The sequence below is a fragment of the Lepisosteus oculatus genome, chromosome 9 (assembly GCF_040954835.1).
Source record: "Lepisosteus oculatus isolate fLepOcu1 chromosome 9, fLepOcu1.hap2, whole genome shotgun sequence".
NCBI classification, from domain to species: domain Eukaryota; kingdom Metazoa; phylum Chordata; class Actinopteri; order Semionotiformes; family Lepisosteidae; genus Lepisosteus; species Lepisosteus oculatus.
The window spans coordinates 13556482-13571424 of NC_090704.1; the positions used below are offsets into that span (position 1 = coordinate 13556482).

Sequence of the window (14943 nt, forward strand, 5' to 3'; positions counted from 1 at the left end):
GTAACAAATATAATACTTTATTAAATTATACTGCATTATTAATCAGTATGAATATTTCAGGCCATTTTGCAGTAGATTTAAAATGATAGAATTTTAAAATCTATAGGTGTGCAGATATTTGCAATGGGTAACATTTTTATCTGTAGTTATTTTTTAGCTTGTAGTTAGCCTTAGATGAATTCAGAAGGCCTATGTCTGAAAATATTTCACAGTGGCCTCTAGAATCTCAAAGGCCTGCTCAGCAATTTATCATTTTTCTAAATCTTTGACTAATGGCAAGAAGCTTAGTTTAGCTTTACTTGGCGTGTAACTACGAAACCGAGCACCTACCTGCGGCAAATCTCTTCTTGATGAGAGAGAATCTGTAGCCAGCACCAAGCAGTTCGATATCACACCCTGACAAAGTGCTGCCTTCACTTGTGAACTGCACAGCTAAGGGAGACGGTTTACTGGGACCTTCAGTTAACTGAAACCTTGCAAGCAGTGAACCCACACCTAGGCAGAGCAAACAGAATATTTTTGGCAAAGGTTCTCCAAATATTTAAAGTCCCCACCTTTCTGGTGCCATTTATTCCTCTAATTTGTACACTGTATTTGTTATGTAATTAAATATTTTTTTATCCAATACAGGGCCACAGAAGAGCCTATCCCAGCAAGCAATGGGCACATTGATGTAATTAAATCATATCATGTACTGTTGGAATGTTTTCTCATTGTCGTCATTTCATATAAAAGGTAAAGGACAGTGTAACTTGGCTGTAGACAGACACTAGAGAGGTTCCTATTTATACAGGGACATTTCTGAATTTCCTGTTCTTCTGTTTGTGACTTGTGGACCAATATCCATTATTGGACCATTATTGCATTCCAAACATCTAATTTCAGTTGGAATGTTACAATAAATTATACGAAACAAAAATAAATCTGTTTTTATATTTCACTTATCATCCTCAAAAACAAAAAAAGGTGATTTTTTAACTTTACAGATAGTTGAGGTTTCTGATCCTTTCATCAAATGTTCTTCATAAGGGAGGAATCTTGAATGTCGTCTTACCTCCATTTTCAGACTTCTGTGAGATATCTGGGATCTTCCACAGGATTCTCTGCTGTTCTGTGTTCCTGGAGATTGTATACAATTATTTTAGGACTTAAATTAAACTTGACCGACAACCATATTCACAGAACACTCTTCCGATCAAAACTGATGAATGTTCCATCCTTGAATAAGTTTCGATAAGCATCCGTTCTGGAACAAAACACATGTTTTTTAGGCATCCGTATCCAAACCATCACAATGAATCTCTTACCAAGCAGCTGGAGGAAGTACTGCCTGAAGTTTGGTCACTCCTCCATCCACAGGAACTAGAAACTGAACATTGTTGAGAGCCACAGGTGTGGTCATTGCTTCCCCATTGTATTTGTAGTCTATTCTTAGGTCCGTGCTGTTGGGCTCACACCGCCAGCTCACCGCCAGGTTCAAGGGTGTGGACTGAATACCCTGTGCAGATACCTGAGGATTTGACATCTCAGTTTCAGTACACCATAAAATTAACAGCTAGCAATCTTGCTCCTGTAGTTTCATATTTTTAGAAATTAAAGATGTTAAAACACTATGAATAAAACTTAAAACGTAGCACAAACAAAAGATCTTCAACCTATGGAACTCAATAAACTCACTAAATAATTCTATAAGTCTAACTGTATTTTGAAATACAGTGCCTTGCGAAAGTATTCGGCCCCCTTGAACTTTTCAACCTTTTGCCACATTTCAGGCTTCAAACATAAAGATATAAATTTTTTATTTTATGTGAAGAATCACCAACAAGTGGGACACAATTGTGAAGTGGAACGAAATCTATTGGATTTTTTAAACTTTTTTAACTAATAAAAAAATGAAAAGTGGGGCGTGCAAAATTATTCGGCCCCCTTGCGTTAATACTTTGTAGAGCCACCTTTTGCTGCGATTACAGCTGCAAGTCGCTTGGGGTATGTCTCTATCAGTTTTGCACATCGAGAGACTGAAATTCTTGCCCATTCTTCCTTGCAAAACAGCTCGAGCTCAGTGAGGTTGGATGGAGAGCGTTTGTGAACAGCAGTTTTCAGCTCTTTCCACAGATTCTCGATTGGATTCAGGTCTGGACTTTGACTTGGCCATTCAAACACCTGGATACGTTTATTTGTGAACCATTCCTTTGTAGATTTTGCTGTATGTTTGGGATCATTGTCTTGTTGGAAGATAAATCTCCGTCCCAGTTTCAGGTCTTTTGCAGACTCCAACAGGTTTTCATCCAGAATGGTCCTGTATTTGGCTGCATCCATCTTCCCCTCAATTTTAACCATCTTCCCTGTCCCTGCTGAAGAAAAGCAGGCCCAAACCATGATGCTGCCACCACCATGTTTGACAGTGGGGATGGTGTGTTGAGGGTGATGAGCTGTGTTGCTTTTACGCCAAACATATCGTTTTGCATTGTGGCCAAAAAGTTCGATTTTGGTTTCATCTGACCAGAGCACCTTCTTCCACATGTTTGGGGTGTCTCCCAGGTGGCTTGTGGCAAACTTTAGACGAGACTTTTTGTGGATATCTTTGAGAAATGGCTTTCTTCTTGCCACTCTTCCATAAAGGCCAGATTTGTGCAGTGTAAGACTGATTGTTGTCCTATGGACAGACTCTCCAACCTCAGCTGTAGTTCTCTGCAGTTCATCCAGAGTGATCATGGGCCTCTTGGCTGCATCTCTGATCAGTCTTCTCCTTGTCTGAGCTGAAAGTTTAGAGGGACGTCCAGGTCTTGGTAGATTTGCAGTGGTCTGATACTCCTTCCTATCAAGATGATCGCTTGCACAGTGCTCCTTGGGATGTTTGAAGCTTGGGAAATCTTTTTGTATCCAAATCCGGCTTTAAACTTCTCCACGACAGTATTACGGACCTGCCTGGTGTGTTCCTTGGTCTTCATGATGCTCTCTGCGCTTTCAACAGAACCTTGAGACTATCACAGAGCAGGTGCATTTATACAGAGACTTGATTACACACAGGTGGATTCTATTTATCACCATCAGTCATTTAGGACAACATTGGATCATTCAGAGATCCTCGCTGAACTTCTGGAGTGAGTTTGCTGCACTGAAAGTAAAGGGGCCGAATAATTTTGCACGCCCCACTTTTCATTTTTTTATTAGTTAAAAAAGTTTCAAAAATCCAATAGATTTCGTTCCACTTCACAATTGTGTCCCACTTGTTGGTGATTCTTCACATAAAATAAAAAATTTATATCTTTATGTTTGAAGCCTGAAATGTGGCAAAAGGTTGAAAAGTTCAAGGGGGCCGAATACTTTCGCAAGGCACTGTATATGGACTTGCTTATGAAATTCTGAACCATAAACTACTACAAAGCCTTAATTACTGTGCAATAGTTAATTAAATGTTCTTACCTGATACTTTAACATGTCTACATTGTAGTATGTTGCTTGTGGTTTCTGCTCTGCCACTTTCTTTAAATGTGTCATCAAGTTTGGCATATTCACCCAAAACTCCTTTGAGTTGGCAGGAGTGTGCGTGACATCACTGTAAAATAACAGATAACAGATTAATACAATCTGCTTCAATTTGTATTCTATTAATTAAACTGAATTGGCTACCAAGGCTGAATTGCACATGCAACAGCAAATAGAGCACAAATTTCGGGACAAAAATGAATGATGTTGATTGATTTCATTAACTAGATAAAGATCTGTCATCAAAATACTACATGACGCATGTTCAAAATCTGTTAACTGAAAAAAATGTTACTTGTCCATAATACAATTACAAAATTTAAATGCAAATCATCATGTCTTAGAATCAGCTACCATTTTGGACATAAGAAAACAGACATGCTTATGAAAATGAGCTTCAAGAGCTTTGAGATAACTCTAGCAGTTCAGTGTGTGAGCACTATGAGACACAGATGTGGCTTTAACCCAGATGTCTGAGGGAACAACAGCCTGTCCATAAGGATAAGGACATCAGCAACCTCCCTATAGCAAGAATGAGCCAAGGATCTGTTATAAATAATGGGATGGGGGAAGGAAATCAAAACAATGCAGGCTGGAAAAGGGATGTTTGCTTCCCATAGGTACAGTATACTGATTTGGGCATTGTAGAGGATAAGCCCTTGATCTCAGACTTATTTTATGAATTCCATTAATTTTCTTACAGAGTTAAGCTATGAGGCACTGTTCAGAAGAGAAGGAGAATTGTTTTACAATGGTACGGATAACATTTTTGCAAGACTATTTTCTACATAGTTGATTTGTAAAACAGTATAGCTGGAAACGTGCTGCATGTTGGCTTGGTAATGTTCCGAATTTGATTCTGGAATCAGAATCTTCTGTGGGGAGTTTCTTTGTGTTGTTTTGTGTGGGTATTATGATGGACTGGAAACCCATCCAGAGTGTAGTCATGCCTTGCACTTCATCTCGTATAAGAACTGCGATTGCCATTAACACTATCAAACAATGGATGAATGGTTGAGAATTACAGATTATATGTATGCCCTAGTCATTAATTAGCAGGCACGGCTACGATATATACCATATGCTAACCGCAAACTGATTGCTGCAGTTGCCTGTCTCGATACACAAAACAAAAGATCAGACACACCTTTAATGATCTTATGTTTGAAGGGCAGATAGCGTACTTATTTTATTATCTGTCTTTAACTTACCTGGCAGAGGAGGTGACAGCATTGGTCATAAGATCAAGGCTAACAAAAGGACTGAAGGATGCACAGCTCTTCAATGATGGAGCTACTGATACAGTATGTGAGCTTTGCTTAACTGAATCAGTTTGGATAAGCAAGGTTTTGGAGGCACACCAACCAGAGAATGTGCTCCGTAGTGAGTGCTAAATGAAAACTGTGTATGATACAAGCAAGGGCACAAATTCAGCTAACAGCTGGAAGCAGTGCTTAAAAACACTAGATCAGTTTGGATCGGGATTCCATCCATCCATTCATCCACCTTGTTCTAACTGCTAGTTTAGGGTCCAATTTAGAGTCATGGGGGAGCCAGAGTTTATCCTGGCAAGCAACAAGTGCAAGGTGGGATACACTCGGGATGAAATGCCAGACCATCGCAGAACAGAGAGACACAAACACAGACTTGCACACGCTCAAGCTAGTGCCAATTTTCCCAGAAGCCAGTTAGCCCGTGTGGCGTTAGACGGAGCATGTTCAGTGTGGTGGTGGAGCCCTGGATTAAGGGTAACGCATTGCCTTAGCAAGCACAGCTGTCCTGGCTAATTAAAGATGAGCCGCAGCTGGGGAGGCCTTTTAAGAACCGACTGAGCACCTCCCCAGAGGGACAAGCAAAGCAGGACTCTGGTCCTGATACCCCATAAGGGGAGAACATTCCAGAAACAATCCCCGGCGGGGGGATTGTGAAGAGAGCGTTGAGGCCATGTTTTTCCTTCTTTTAATTTTCCTTTTCTTTTCTCCTGTCCCGCTGTGATGGGGCAGGTTGGGTTTTCTTTTGTTTTGGCCTCGCTCCTTTTCTTCCAGCCTAGACCCCGCTAAATAGAGATAGTCCAGACTGGATACCGCTGTTCCAAGTGGTCTTTCTTTTTCCCCCAGACTGGACCCCGTTAGTTAGGGAGAGTCTAGTCTGGACGCCGTTGTACAAAGTGGTGTGCCTTTTTCTTTTTCCTTTTTGTTTGTTTTTTTGCTGATCTCACACTAGTGCCTCCGCCTCTTCAAACAAGGCGTCGACTTTTACCAGCATTCTCCATGGCTCCTTACACTCCCACATTGTTATGCATGCCAGTATGTTTTTGCACTGTGGGAGTAAACCACAGTACCCATGCAAACATGGAAAAAACATACTCCAGGTCCGGAATTGAACCAAGGAACTCCAGCACTGCAAGACAGCAATGCTAATCAAAGCACCGCTGTGCCACACAAATGGATTTTTTTTCCTAAATATAGGAATAGTAGTAATATTTTCTTTAGTAATTAGATTAATTAAACTAAATACCTAATTTCTTGTCATTTTTCTTTTACTTGTACTGTCTGAGTTGTTTTTTAAGGCAACAACAATAGTCGTGTTTCCTTCGGGGCTGTAAACGGACCATATAAACTCAGATTACAGTAGTTCTTAAAATCCAACATTAGACACACTAACAATGGGGAGATGCAGGTAAATTATCTTTCTAGGGAACCAAACAGGTTTACCAGTCTTACATTAATAAGGAATGAAAGGGTAATAGTGAGGAACATGAAGTATTTTCACAAGAAAAAATGTAAATTGTAAAAAACATAACCAGAAATTAAAGTTTATACAGTCCCAAAACACTTTGTAAATATATTCAAAAAAGGTATGACATTTTCCAGCATCCTTTACAGTATGTATCTGGATCGATTTTTATAATCCAGTTTATGAAAAAATTCCATACTGTTTAAAAAAATCAATGAATAATTTATTGCGCTTTACCGTATAGTCAAAATGATGATAGAGCATAGCATACAATTTACATTATATAGTATATTTGTTTAGGATTTATCCACAGAGGCTTTGTAATAATGGAATAATGAAACATGCATGTCAGAATTATTTTGCTATTAATAAGAAACAGTTTAATCCCTCTTAATGTGTGTTAAGGCAAGATTATAATTGGCATGTTATTTACCAGCAAAGAAGCTGAGGGTTAGGAAGGACATGCTCCAGCTGACTGTAGTTTGTTATGCTGAATGTTAGAACTGCCGGGGAAGGATTATTGGCAAAGTGCCTTGTGATTCCAGCTGGAAATGAGAGCACCATTTCTCCAGTAATCTTCACCACACACCTTGAAAGGTAAAGGCAAACAAAGGAGCAATAACACAAGAAGTCAGCTTCCTGCATGTCATCACAAAATGGTAAAACAATTAAATTGACTGCAACAGAAATTCATCAGCACCTTTAACTAAACAAAAGCAAGCTTATTTTGTGCTCTGCGGTTCAAGTAGTACAGTATGATTTCTCTTTTGCCTCATGTTGGGGAAATGTATTGTAATTTTAAAAGACGTGCCAGTGAAATAAAAATCAGTCCAAAAATAAAAGAACTCCAATAAAAACAATTGAGAAAAATAGGGGGTCATATATATATATTTTTAATTTGTGTTTATCAGTTTATAATGCAACATAATTGCATATTTGCACTGTTTTGAGTGTTAACTTCATAACCACTACTGGAAGAAACTGAAGCTCTTAGCAACAAACATTTACAACCACGCCACATGGCTATTGCATAATGTCCAGTATGGATGACAAATAAATAAGTGTTTTTGCTTTGCAAATGCCTTTCTAAAAGAATAAGATTTTGCCTCAGGGTAGTCAAAAGTGGCTATTCTGTGTAAATCTTGGGGACAGGTATTTGATTGACTTATACAGTACATTTTTTCAGCTCTTGGCTTTTGTCTATATTCGTTTGACAGTATCTTAGCTGGTTCCCATAGAACAATGTATGTTAAATTAATGAGTAAAAAGCTTTATATGTATTTCTCTAATTTCTGTTATCAAATAAAATTAAATTCTATTCAAAATACGTTATTCATTAATTTATTCATCCTGAAGGGGGCAATTTAAGATTGAAAAAATGATTTGGTGAGGGGCACAACAAGCTGCCTCCATGTTTTGATATAACATAAGAACAAAACTACTGGCTTACTTGCTTGGATCTGCTCCTTTAAAGTATGCATTCACAGTCTCTGTGAAAGCAGCAGCCACTGGGAGAGTGTCCTGTGCACCCATGGTTAATGGGCTTGGGCCTCTGGATGATCCTGCAACACAGCACGCAACAGCTACTCATTGGTGCTGTCGCAACGTAGAACAAAGCAGAGCACACAATGCTAGCACTTTCAAGAGACAATAAAACACCACACTTAATAGCCATAATCTCAGAGCCCTCACAGCTAACATCTAATGTACACGACACCTTCTCTTTCCATACTGATGTTTTAGTCATATTTTGCTTCATAATGGTCCTGTGTCCTTCATTACATTACTTATTCTTAAATGTATTTTTACATTTTATTTGCTTTATTCAATAAAGAGGGTAGTTTTGCCCCTTCAGTACATGAAAGATGGAAATGGAGAAATAAAAATACAGTAAACCAAGTATTTGCCAAGTAACTGATATTTTATGACTCATGCTTTGTTCCCTGTGTATCCCTTCTAATTCATTAACTGTGTTGTATGTCTCTGTTTGGACACACAGCTGTTTTGACAGTTAAGAACAGCCTTCTTGCTTATAAATTTTAAGACAAATGTATTGTTAATTAGTACATAGAAAAATAACATAACCCTTATAAAGGGTTATGTTAGTTTTTTGTTTTGTAGTAGTGTTTTTTGTTAAGTTTATTTTTTTAGTTTAGATTGTGTTCTTTTAATATATGGTGTCTGGTTTTATTTGTATAATTATTGTTATGTATGCATTATACTTATTATATGTATCGTATAATAAAGAATTAATTAGCAGCCACTTTAAGATTGTAGTACTTGAGAGTTTGTTACTGAAGCAATCAGTCTTAATAATGCAATTTCTGTTGCATTTTATATTACTGTAATTTAAATTCTGATACATAAACTTACATACAGTATACACTTTCCTTTAAACTGTGTACAGATAGATTTCTGAGATTTTATATTACAATATGATTCTAATTTATAATAGCAGTGAGACCTACAGTACATACTGTACTTGTGGAAATAAATAATAATGTTTTCTTTTTTAATGACCATTGGCAATCCACAACTTTCTGATTAATTTAAAATACTGAGAATGAGAAAGAAAGCACAGAAGTCCTACATAACAAGAGGATACTTATAGTTCTAGGAGTCTGGAACCACAGGCAAGATGGCACTGTGTAGTTTTCTCTCCTCGGTCAAATTGAATCACTCTATATTCCCCTCTCAGTTTTATCCAGGAAGGACTCAGCTCCCATAAGGACTAACTTTGCCTGGCAAAAAAATAGCCTCAGACTGCCTGTCAGAAAATACATTTAATAGGTTTATTCCATGCTGAAAAAAAGAAGAAAGAGAACACAACGTTTCGGCCGTGGAGCCTTCTTCAGGTGTCAAACTGACACCTGAAGAAGGCTCCACGGCCGAAACGTTGTGTTCTCTTTCTTCTTTTTTTCAGCATGGAATAAACCTATTACTTGTTCCTTTGCAGCCTACGCATGCTGACGCAGCTACCCACCTGAAAATACATTTTCCTTAAATGTTCTATTATACACATCCAGAAGTCTATCTCATGGTGGTTTCTACTGATTTAAACAAGATCATATTTTGGTAACTAATGAAAACAAGAACAAATGCCTGTTAGTGTTATGTTTCTTTTCACAAATTAGCACAGGCTTTACCACGGTTCTAGCTCAGGTTTACAAGCACCTTTTGAATCACCTCTGAAATGTTTTCTATGACTCATACTGTCACTTTAACCCCACAGCTTGATGGGATAGCAGAGCTAACTACACCATGATCTACCACTATTATGTATGGAAAGGAAATAAAAGTGATGTTTTTTCTAAAGCACCCTGACGTAACTAGTAAATATGCTGAATTTATTTCTCCAAAGTCTACAAAGTCCTTGAATAACAGTTAAAAGGCCTGATAATCTGTCTGTGAGACATTTTCATTTTACTGCGTCTTTTGCATCAAGAGCAAAAATGACTAACGTCAATGTTATGTACAGATAAATATAAAAATATAAATCCCGATATTTGCAATACTCATCAACCATAAAACCAGGCTACATTGCACATTCAAAAACCAAACATTCCTGTGTGAATACACCAAGTATTCAGAATAAAACAATTGAGTACACTCTTATAAGGGTTACATTTTGGTTAAGGGTCAGGATTCTACAATACCAAGATCAGCCAGTCACAAGACCTGTTGTTAGAGTACTATTATCATATACTGGAACTGAACAGCATCTGAAATAGGAAAAACGAGACTCGTGCAGGACCTAAACATGCAGTTAGTGGTAAGAATCATTCTGAAAACTGCTTTAGCCAAAGGAAGAATAGAACCAAACTGAAAGGGGAAAAAATCAAGAAGTGAAAAACTTGTGAAGTGTAATGAACAAAGAGATGAAAGGCCGCCACTGCATGAGGAAAAAAAGCTGTAGGGCAGGGATGGAGGTGGAGGTATCAGGGAGAGGCAGGATGTTAGGAGGGCTGGGAAGGAAAGCTGGAAGAGATGAAAGTCAAGTGTGCTACATTGCTGTACACAACTTACCTTCGAAGGTTAAATAAAACTTTCCTCTGTCAAACCATACCAGGGAAGGCTGGTCATTCTCTGTGTGGACGGGATTTGAAGTGGGGTGGGCAGGGCAGGGAGAGAGAAGGACAATAGTGTGAGTCACATGGCAGGTCTACCACACGTCACTGTGGGTGGGAACACAAGGCACTGCAAGCCATTATTTTCAGAGGGGATAGGGCTCCTCCTTTTTCTGCTCACTGGCTTGGTATCCATGATGGTTCATTGGAATGCAGAGGTTGCAGTTTTAGAAATGAAGCAAGCCATGACAGCATAAGGAGAAGAAATTTGGTGCCAACATTTATGGCCACAGCTGTCGCATGTATGCCGACATTTTGAACATGTAGACACGTGCAAATAGTTCACACTGTTTTGTATTGTGTGCAGTAAGGGCACTTCCTTCGCAGGAAACATAATTTTAATTTGTATTATTAACAATAACTAGGTAACTAGGGGTATAATGTCAAACTGTTTGGTGCGGTGCTCCATTTGGGAATATGCAGTAGCTTCAGTCATCACAGGCCAAAATGAAGGAAGCTTTTCTGCCACTTAAGTTAAAATTATGTTCAAATAAAGGTTTTGATTTTGTTTATATTCACATGTACTTTGCTAACGTTTATGGTTTCTGTAATGAAGCAAATAAAACTAATTACATAACTGGCAAGTACCTGAATGTTAACTGTGCCATAAAGATATTTCTTAGGTAAATTGAATCCTTATGCAAAATACTGTTTCATTGAGCAGCATTGTTTTCCTTCTGACCGATCGCTCCCTTTGCTGTATTGCACTGGGAGCTGTATTCCAAAAGGTCTTTGAGAATGGCCAGATGTGAGTCAGCAAGTGAAGTTGCTTACAGAGAGAGCAGGGGGTAGACTGGAGGGCAGCACAAGGTAAGACAGACTTTTTTTGAAGAGGCGAGACGTAGGAGAGGGGAATGGAAGATGGAGAAGCTCAAGAGGCAAAACAAAAGTTTGGAGAGGAAAGGAAAATAAGGTATCGTAGCAGGCTAAAAAAAGGAGAGCTGATGGAGAAAAAAGTCAAAAGGGACTCTTTGAAAGAGGGTCTGGAACTCAGTTTTAATAGCTTGGAGAAAGAAAGTCTGAACAATAGTTGAAGTGATTTGAACAGCTTTCACAACTTTAATTAGCCTGCAGTTATTCAAAGGTAAGCATGCAGTGGTGTCTCATTTGAAACTGTCCTTTTTTTCGGAACCTACAGTAGTGCTCAGATGAAAAAGAAGGTGCAAAACCTTAAATCAAATCATCCATAGTGCATTCAGCATCAGATATAATTCAGGTAAATTCTAACTTACTATATAATTATAGAATATCTGACCAGCAATAAAAATGTGTCTGTGAATCTGTGATGTTCTGTACTATACTGGCTGATACAAACTGCAGACAATACCATATTAAATTGTTTGAATCATCACTTGAAATCAAACTAATCAAACTATAGGAAAAGTAAAAATTAAACTGGCTTGCATATTTTTAATTCTAGAAAATGGAAGATAGAAATGATACATGAGCACAATGTGCCTCATATATGATTGCCATTTAAACAACTACATCCTGACAAAGTTTACCTTTTCATAGGAATGGTATTAAAGACATGTAACTTTGGCTGTCATTGCATGTGTAAGAAGTAAAACAGCAAGAAACAAAATTTACCATGCTCGATATGGTCCTACTTTGTATAAGTGATGTTGGGAATGCAAATCTGCTGTCCATAGTCTTTAATCTATGCTCTTCATTACACCCATCAGCACGAAAGTGATGCCTGCCATTCTAAACACTAATAAGTTTTCACTACTATGATCTTTTGTTCATCAAATGGCATCATTAATGCTATACGCACCTATGCAGAAAGTACACGCATTAGAAATATACTGTCTAATTCTGCTGGCATAATGGCTTGTTTTGTGATATTTCAATGTCCCTGGTTCCTGTAGGCTGATACAATACCTGCAGGTGTATCACTGCGCCTTTCAAACGTGGGTAGTTTGTCAACAAATGCGTCATCTTCTGACATTGACAAAAAAGATAAGCCAAAGAAAAGGAAACAAATGTAAAAGCAGAAATCAAGAATGAAATGACAGTGACTTTTATGTATGCCTTCTGAGATTCAGATTTCTAAAACATTAAAAAAGAAAAAGTCATGCTTAAAAAATGGAAAAATGCAAAACAAATATGAAACTGAACATAAAATGAACTGAAACCATCAACCCATCTGTTTCAACACCTGACCAATTTCTTAGTCCTCCAGAACAACGCAATACATGAAGTAATACAGCATACAACACTTGGTTATGTTATCATTAGAATTTTCTTTTCAACTGTTGTAAGGAACTGTATACAGTACATCAACTGAATGTTTAAGGGACCATCACAGTTTAAATTCTATAGTAACATCCAGTGTGAATTATTATGATACTTATTGCTAAATAATAAAATATAGACAGGAAAATACATTAATAAAATATGTAATTACACATGCACTTTCTAGATACCTTCTCAGCCAAGTAAAAAGACAAATGTTATCATAGCTGCTCAAAGTTTCCTTTAGAACATCCACCATATTGCTCTTCACAAGAAAAAAATGTATGGTGCTGTTACACGATACGTCTGCTTAGATTGTGTGCTATAAAAGTGGTAAAACTAAGGCTTCAGGCCAAAACAGAAAATGTCAGGTCATTACAAAAATCATCCAGTCACCCCTAAAAAGATTCATAACATTAGTTGACGCTTAGCAGAAAATCAAACATTGTAAAAATGTCAAATATAAGGCTGAGAAAACATCAGGCATTTGAAGATGATGGTAAGGAATTCGGACCTGAGACAGAAATGGAGAGGTCTTTACCGACTGTGGGTGTGGTAGCAGCACTGAGGGAGTTGGTCGATGATATGGAGGAGGTACTTTCAGCACGAGCCAAGGGGGCAATAGGTGGGGGGCTGGAGGAGTGGATTGGAGGGCTGAAGGGCCGGGCCTAAAATAATAAAGAAAACAAGGATTTAGCATCATGGCACCTGAGGCAACAATGAGATCTCTTTTGTTAGAGTAAGTCAATATAATTAAAATAATAAATATCAAATTACATGATAAAAATGATAAAAAACAAAAGGAAAAGCTAAAAAAATTGTTCAGCAAATAGACTTCTGAAAAGTATGTTAAAGTTGCCACATCAAGGTTAGTATCTTCAGTTTTAGAAAATTACAGGAGAACTAAAACTTGAACTTGAACTTTATTGCCATATGTAACCGGTACTGGCACAATGGAATTCTTACTTACAGAAAGTCTCTCGATTGTAAAACAAGTGTAAAAAACAAGACAAAGTGCAAACAGTGCATCAAGACAATGTACAAACAAACAATAGACAATGTGCAAGTTAACATGTAGACAGTTTGAATGTAAACAATACAGACGTGTAAACAATGACTGGAGATGTGCAATAGATAAGAAATCATAAAGAGGTAGATGGTGATGGTGTAGGTGTGGACCGAGGGGGATGGCTGAATGTGTTCGCCAGTCTCACTGCTTGTGGATAGAAGCTATTGAAGAATCTAGTGGTAAGTGTCCGTATGCTCTTATATCTCTTGCCTGAGGGCAGTGGGGTGAAGAGCTTATGCCCGGGGTGGTGACTGTCCTCTGTGATGGCCAGAATTCTACCACGGCAGCGGTCCTCATAGAGCTGTTTAATCTCAGTGAGACCGCAGCCGATGATCTTCTGGGCCATATTGACTATTCTCTGCAGTGCCTTTCTTTCTCGTGAAGAGGTGTTGCCATACCACACGGTGATCCCGTTGGTGAGGACGTTCTCGATGGTGCAGCGGTAGAAGTTCACCAACACATGTATTGGCATCCCCCATCGCTTGAGGCACCGCAAGAATTAAAGGCGCTGCTGAGCCTTCTTCATGATAGAGTCAGTGTTTACAGTCCAGGTTAGGTCTTTAGAGATGTGAATTCCCAAAAACCTAAAGCTGGTGACTGTTTCCACTTCCGTTCAATCAATACTGAGTGGGCTGTGAGTGTGTGGCCTGTGTCTCTGAAAGTCCACTATTAGCTCTTTCATTTTCTTACAGATACCATAACAGGTAATGTGTTCACAGCAAAAGAAATGAAAACTTGACAACATAATTGGCTTTAACCATCTAGGTTTGAGGAATAACACCCAGGTCAGGTTGACAAGGCAGTTGAAACCAACCTACAGTATAAAAATAACCCAAGGGGTGTCAAGCTGAGGTACTGTCTTTAAAACGTTTGTCATGAACTCAATTTAGCATAAATATACTCAAAATGCACTGCCTACACAGTTCTTTTAAAGCTCAAAGAGATGAAATGTTTATTTTTTAGCATTGCTAAAGACACCTGTGTATACGACACATACCACATCCCCAACTGCAGGCTTCCCAGGGGGCAGTCTGGGACGAGAAGGTGGCCTTGGAGGTGGAGGAGGCGGAGTGGGGCTGCTGCCCAATGGCGTCGCAGGACGAGCTGGGGAAGACGAGCCTGCGATCCAACAGTTTCAGAGTAGCCAGTCAAAACCTGAATAATATTTACTACAAAACTTTTGGTGGTGTCTGTTCTTTGAAAACTCCAGTAGCTCTAAAAACTCCTTCTTATTGATCTTTCACTGGTGCTTTCAAATCAGTCACTCACTATCTAGTTTATCTT

General features: G+C 38.4%; 1 protein-coding gene across 20 annotated transcripts in view; it reads right to left on the minus strand.

The window, feature by feature from the left end:
* sgip1a (SH3GL interacting endocytic adaptor 1a) overlaps nucleotides 1-14943 on the minus strand; it is a 63360-nt gene that overhangs the window by 3670 nt on the left and 44747 nt on the right. For 4 of the 20 annotated variants that reach the window (XM_069194168.1, XM_069194159.1, XM_069194157.1 and 1 more), the window contains 10 exons: nucleotides 14657-14778; nucleotides 13105-13258; nucleotides 12237-12296; nucleotides 10252-10311; nucleotides 7676-7787; nucleotides 6659-6814; nucleotides 3427-3559; nucleotides 1308-1510; nucleotides 1055-1119; nucleotides 331-495 (listed from right to left, as the gene is read on the minus strand). In XM_069194168.1, the coding sequence (XP_069050269.1) occupies nucleotides 331-495; nucleotides 1055-1119; nucleotides 1308-1510; nucleotides 3427-3559; nucleotides 6659-6814; nucleotides 7676-7787; nucleotides 10252-10311; nucleotides 12237-12296; nucleotides 13105-13258; nucleotides 14657-14778 (1230 nt within the window). The remainder of the gene's footprint in view (nucleotides 1-330; nucleotides 496-1054; nucleotides 1120-1307; nucleotides 1511-3426; nucleotides 3560-6658; nucleotides 6815-7675; nucleotides 7788-10251; nucleotides 10312-12236; nucleotides 12297-13104; nucleotides 13259-14656; nucleotides 14779-14943) is intronic. The other 16 variants (XM_069194166.1, XM_069194170.1, XM_069194162.1 and 13 more) reach the window with 12 other exon arrangements.